This window comes from Mustela nigripes, chromosome 1 (assembly GCF_022355385.1).
Source record: "Mustela nigripes isolate SB6536 chromosome 1, MUSNIG.SB6536, whole genome shotgun sequence".
Taxonomy (NCBI): Eukaryota; Metazoa; Chordata; class Mammalia; order Carnivora; family Mustelidae; genus Mustela; species Mustela nigripes.
In genome coordinates, this window is record NC_081557.1 from 81,879,355 (window position 1) to 81,885,778 (window position 6,424).

General features: G+C 43.5%; 1 protein-coding gene across 3 annotated transcripts in view; it reads left to right on the plus strand.

Moving 5' to 3' along the window:
- Positions 1 to 5,467, plus strand: part of ETS1 (ETS proto-oncogene 1, transcription factor) — a 129,355-nt gene extending 123,888 nt beyond the window's left edge. For all 3 annotated transcript variants that reach the window (XM_059413978.1, XM_059413984.1, XM_059413988.1), the window contains 2 exons: positions 661 to 779; positions 1,648 to 5,467. In XM_059413978.1, the coding sequence (XP_059269961.1) occupies positions 661 to 779; positions 1,648 to 1,863 (335 nt within the window). In that variant the 3' untranslated portion in view covers positions 1,864 to 5,467. The remainder of the gene's footprint in view (positions 1 to 660; positions 780 to 1,647) is intronic.
- The last annotated feature ends 957 nt before the right edge of the window (positions 5,468 to 6,424 follow it).

The following is a 6,424-nucleotide window of genomic DNA, read 5'->3' on the forward strand; positions in this document are numbered from 1 at the left end:
CCCCTTTCTCCACATCCCCTCCAACACATGTTGTTTCCTGTCTTGCTAATTTTGGCCATTCTAACTGGTGTAAGGTGATATCTCAATGTGGTTTTAATTTGAATCTCCCTGATGGCTAGTGATGATGAACATTTTTTCATGTGTCTGATAGCCATTTGTATGTCTTCATTGGAGAAGTGTCTGTTCATATCTTCTGCCCGTTTTTTGATATGATTGTCTGTTTTGTGTGTATTGAGTTTGAGGAGTTCTTTATAGATCCTGGATATCAACCTTTTGTCTGTACTGCATGACTTAGTTCTTGAAGGCACGAAGGATTATGCTGCCTTAGAATGTCTCAGAGGATAGATCCAGTAATTTTCTTTCTAGAATTTTCATTGCAGTAAAAATGGACTGACCGTTAAGTCAATCAAAATAATATTGATAAGACAATGGGATATTGTAAGTGCTTTTTGGGCGGGGGGCAGGTAGAAAGTTTTTCACCTTTCAGTTCAGTCCTTGTGAACTCACAGTACCTCCTTCAACTTTTGTGCTGTATGCCGCCTTCATCCTCTGGGGGCTGGACGGACTGGAGAGGAGGCAGGAGGGGCGCTGTGTAATGGAATTCATTGCTGGTGCTGCTGAGCGTCTGGTGTAATGATTCGCAATGGCTTGTGTTTTCAGGCAGTGGACCAATCCAGCTGTGGCAGTTTCTTCTGGAATTACTCACTGATAAATCCTGTCAGTCTTTTATCAGCTGGACAGGAGATGGCTGGGAGTTCAAGCTTTCTGACCCAGATGAGGTAAGAAGGGAGTGACGAGTGAGCACGGTGTGGAAGGGGGATGAGAGTGAATTCTGGAACTCTGGAAAGTGGTTATGTGGGCCGGGATGACATTTCCTAGGATTCCAGCCCCACCTCTGCCCCTCAGTGCTTGTATGATCTCGAGCCAGTTACGTAGCCTGTCTGAGACTGAGTTGCATCCTTCAGACAGCAGAGGACATAGCTACACTGCCCATTTGTGTTCTGAGTTTCACATGGTGGGCCCTTCATACATTTGGGTTGCCTTTTCTGGAATGGGTCGGACAGTTCAAGAGACTTGGAAGATCAGTACAATCTGTTCGTTAATATATCATTTTCCACAAATGCATATCTGTGCCAAGCCCTAGTCTGAGCATGACAGAACTGAAAACACTGAACAAGAGAGGCAACATCTCTGGTCTGGCGGACAAGAGAAGATAACATGCCCAGTGCAGAAAAAATGCTGCCCTTTGATGAAACGCAGGCATGATCGGCTCCACTCCCTCACACTAAATTTCACGCTTGCAAAGCGAGCATAGCCTACCAGCAACATAAGGAAAGAGGGGAGTTTGTAGTGTTGTCTTTTTTTTTCCCCAATACTTTAATACTTTCCAGCACTTCATTACACAGAAACACAGGATCAATGTATTTTCATTAATTTAAAGAATCTTGCCCATTTCTTAAAAATGGGCATTCAGAATAGATGGGTGAGAAAAAGATCTCCCGTGCACGTGAGTCTCCACCCATCTTCCTTGGACATCACGGGTCACCATGAATGGATGGATACACGGGCATATTAGTGTGTCTACCTGGGTTATCCTCTAGGTTTTTACCCCGTGTCTTTTTCAGTTTTTTATTTGTTTAATTTAAGGTGGCCAGGAGATGGGGAAAAAGGAAAAACAAGCCCAAGATGAATTATGAGAAACTGAGCCGTGGCCTACGCTACTATTATGACAAAAACATCATCCACAAGACAGCGGGTAAACGCTACGTGTACCGCTTTGTGTGCGACCTACAAAGCCTTCTGGGATACACGCCCGAGGAGCTCCACGCCATGCTGGATGTCAAACCCGATGCCGACGAGTGATGGACACCCAAGGGGTCGGGGAAAACTCTGCTGAGACATTTTGAAGAACAACCACGTTGGTCGGACTCTTAATTTTTAATCGTTATTCTATTTTTAATTTTCCAGAACTCATTTTTTACATTCAGGGGTGGGAGCTAAGTGAGCTGCAGCTTAATCAATTGTGAGCAGTTGGAAAAAGCGAGCCAGGGCTTGTGGGTGGGTGGGACGAGAAATTCTTGAGCAAATTTTCAGGAGAGGGAGAGAGAGAGAAAGAGAGAGAGAGAAGGGTTCTTCTAAGAAGCTTGAAGGATCCGGCTTAAGGGAGGAGGAGACTAACGCATTATTTTTTAAAAATTGTCCATGAAAAAAAAAAGGCATGTCTTGAGTTATGGACCTATTAGCAAAAGAAATTGACACATAAGGAGTTATGAGACCCATGAAAAGGCAATTAATTTGCTTTTGGTTTTAGGTCTGGGAGGGCAAAAAAGAGGGAGGTAGGATGAAACATTTGTTTGGGGGATGCACTAAAAACAAAGATGGACTTCCGTGGGGAGGAGACCAAACTGTTTTTGTGTTAAAATTTATTTTATTAAATTTTGTGCCAGTATTTTTTTTTTTTTTTCTTAAAAATCGTCTTAAGCTCTAAGGTGGTCTCAGTATTGCGGTATCATGCAAGTTTGTTTTTTATTTGCCGGCTGAGGATTCTGTCACAGTGCAAGGAAACTGTTTATATAGACCCCACTGGAAATGCAAAGTGCTGTCACTGAGATCGGGGATCCCAAATTCATGTGACTTCTATATGAAGGAAAAAAAAAATCATGCTGATTTGGGTACAAGAGACCCGTGCATGTGAATTTCATCTGTGTTTTAAAAAACGATCACGCCCCTCTACTTACTTGTCATTAGTGGATTCTCGGGGTTTGGACTTAACATTGAACTAAGAAGCATTAAGTCTTTGAACTGAATGTATTTTGCAGCCCTGGTTTTGGACCACAGTCAATGTAGGAGCACTGTTGAGGTCATAGAAAGGAGATCGAAGGAGGAAGACTGACTTGGTTCTTTATCGGTTCTATACTGTAACATATATGACTTGGAATAAAGGCTGTGTGCGTGGGTATTACCCCTCAGGTCTTAGGAAGTAAGTCCTGAATGCTTGTCATCCCACACCAGCACTCTACACTTTCTCCTTTATGTCTCATTGTCCCGGCATCCCACGTTTATCGCTTGCCCCCACCCTGTTCCCCAGTGGAGAGAAATGTCCGACATTCCGAGTGGTGAGAGAAAGAGCAATGCAGTCATGCCAGGAGATGGAGAGTGGCTGGCAAAGTCATTTAGATGTCCTGGGTTTTAGGAACAATGGAAATTAAGGTTGCGTGGAAGTAATATGTGGCGTGGCTGTCTTTGGGAGGAGAAATGCATGGCTTCCCTTTGAGGAGTATCAGCGGGTGGAGTCAGGTGTTGAGTAGACCGTGCACGCAGCGTGAAGAGTGCAGACCCTATCCGGGCCCGTGCTTGGATCTGTTATCTTGGCACTGGGTAAGTGAAGGTTAATAATTGCAGAAGAGACAAATGACTTGAAGGCAAAAGAAACATAAGAAAAGGAGCTTGAGGGAAGAAAATGAGGTGGTCCGTGCAATTCAAGTAGATTTCTGGTTCCTCCAAAGCTCAACGACAAACTCCGTTGACTGGGGCAGTGCTGAAGGGTGGTCTGCAGAGGTTTGGGTCTTTTCCAGGGCGGGGAGGGTGGGAACCAACATCTAACCAGTGAAGAAAAGTGCCTAAAACACTTGAACCCCGCCCCCCCCATAGATGCCTGATTAAAAAGGATGTCGACAGAGGGACAGCTCTGGGAGAGGTGAAGAGATATTTAAGGTGGGCTTCTCAGGATGAACCCTTCCTGGGCTCCAAGGCAGAGACCAGAAGTACTAACTACCTGCTAGCATAGCTTCCAGAAAGTGGGTTGTTTACTCCCAGGTCCTCTTGCAGACCCTGAATTATCAGGAAACCAGCTCTGTGATTCATTAGTCTCCTCACACTGTTAAATCGGAGTGTCTCCTTGGAAAGCAAAGGCAGAGTTGGCCCAGCTATGTATTCTCATCTTCTTCCGGGTGCAGGTGCCTTAATGAAGCTCTCGAATATTTTAGGAGCTGCTCAGGGAGTGTTAGGCGGAACTGTTGGATTACGTCGTTTTCTCTTAGATTATGGGATCTTTGTTGGGCACTGGCAAAGGCGTGTGTGTGTGTACCCGCGCACGTCTGTGTGCGTGCACGTGTGCGTGTGCATGTGTGCATGCTTGCAGACATGTAGAACTGCCGCTAAAATAATACCTGGGTTTTCTGTTAAGTCTTTCCACATTTCAGCAACAGGCAAAAGTAGAACCAAGGCAGGGCATCGGTCTTGCTTGCTGTTTGCAACCAGGCAGAACATGACTTTCTCAGTGCACCCACCTTTCCTCTTGCGTTTCTGCTGGAAACTCCCCTCGTGTGAGCATGTCTAAGTCCTGTAAGAACTCCATAGCAGATAAGAGATAAGAAAGTGCCTCCTCCTGCTCCTCTACCGCTTGTTTGCTTAGATGCCTCTCTCTCTAGGTCCTCCATTTTCAGTATTTGTAGGTAGTGCGCTAGTTAGGGAAGACAGCTTTGTCCATCTGGCCAGATGCTTTTTCTCCTTCTGTCCAGGGGCCAGAGACCATCCCAGGAAGAGTGGTGGGTGGTTCATACACTGGAAATGTAGCAGAATTGTTGCATTTATGCTTTTTAAAAACACATGTTAACTTCAGAGGAAGGATGGGCAAATCTGGTTGAGCTGATGAAACCCTTATTTTCCTGGAGATGCCTTAACCCATGTTGGTTTTGGCTGTCGGGTTCGGGGTCACTTTTGTTTCCTTCTCCAAGCAGGGGAGGGACTTCCCTACACAGAGCCCTGGTTTTGTGGCTTTGGGGATTGGAGGTAGCATTCAAAGATCAGATGTGCTTTTCCTCACTTTGGAGACGAACACTCTGGGTTTTAGAGCATTAACCTGCCTAATCTTCATGGTGAAAAATCACACCTTCTCTGTTCTAGTCATGCTGTGCGTGCTGCTTTCTGTTGGGGTCTATATAAATGTGTTGAACTCATATCTACATTCCAAAGAAGTTTCAAGGAACCATAAATATATGTATACATATACATATATAAAGTATATATATATTAAAATGAAATTATCTCTATCAGGAATACTGCCTCAGTTACTGAACTTTTTTTAAGAATACTTTTTTTTTAAGCTGATAAGTATAGGGGTGAAAAAGATGTTATATTGTGTTTGACTATTTTCCAACTTGTATTTTCATATAATTTATATTTTTTAAAAAGCTGAAAATTTAAAAGCAAGATGAAAAAAGGAAAAGCAGGTGCTTTTTAAAAATCAGAACTGAGGTAGCTTAGAGATGTAGCGATGTAAGTGTCTATGTGTTTTTTTTTTTAATGCAAAAAAAAATTTCTTATGGGGGAGTTTTTTTGTTTGTTTATTTTAGTAGCTGATGCTGGCACATCATTTTGCTGGAGAGTTTTTTATATACTGTAGCCTGATTTCATATTGTATTTTAAACTGTGTGAGATTAAAAACAAAGAAATTCATTCATAACAATGTGGGTTTGGCTCGATTCTTTCCTGTCTGGTGCATGTGTGAAAAAGCAGGACAGACTCACCAACCAGAGACAAGCTGAGGAAGAAAGGCAGTTCAGTCTTGCTGATCTCACGATCTCAAGACTAGCTCAATTAAAGATTTCCTAATAAACTTATAATGAGAATACAGGGAAGTATAGTGCAATACCCCAATTATTAATATACGGAGGTCGCCCTCGGTGGAATGTGCCTGGCCTCGTCACACCGCATTTTGTTCATGTCTGAAGGACCGAAGAGCCCACGTGAAACAAGTTTTTTAGTGACTCAACGGATAAACATTTGATTTCAAGGGAGTAAATTTCCTGATAGGAACATGGAAAGTTGAATAGCTTAGCTCATGCTCTGGACATGAACAGTATTTTGGTTTCTTCTTCTGATGCTAATTTTGGTCTGTGCAAATTGGGACCCATCGCATTTGTCTCCTTTGGCCCAGCTCTTCCACTGGGGGTTGAAAATGGGGAATAATAATATCTGCCTGAACCTCAGCAGCCCGTGTTATAAGTAAAATCATATTTATAAGTGCTTTGGGGAGGAGTGCTTGGGAACACATCCTACGTGGTACTTTTCTCTTGTTGTTGAAACTGTAGAAGGTGGATGTTTTTAATTAACACCAGCATTTGCAACATGAATCCTCTACTCACAGCTGGAAAGAGAATTTTTGCTGAATTGTTCACAAAGAGAGCTCTGTTTTTGGAAAATCTGTTTCTCCCAGCCTGGAGCTTGAGGTTTGCTGAGTGCACGTTGAACACTGACTGTGTGGTCTAGTGGTTATAGAGCTGGACCAGCCATGAGGGGGTTCAGTGTCCTACACCTCAGTCCAGCTGCCACCACTCACTGGGAGACTTTGGGAAGTTGGCTTGAGGTCCTTATATTTTTTAGACTTCAGCTGTAAACCCAAGCAAAGCCACAACTCCTGAGC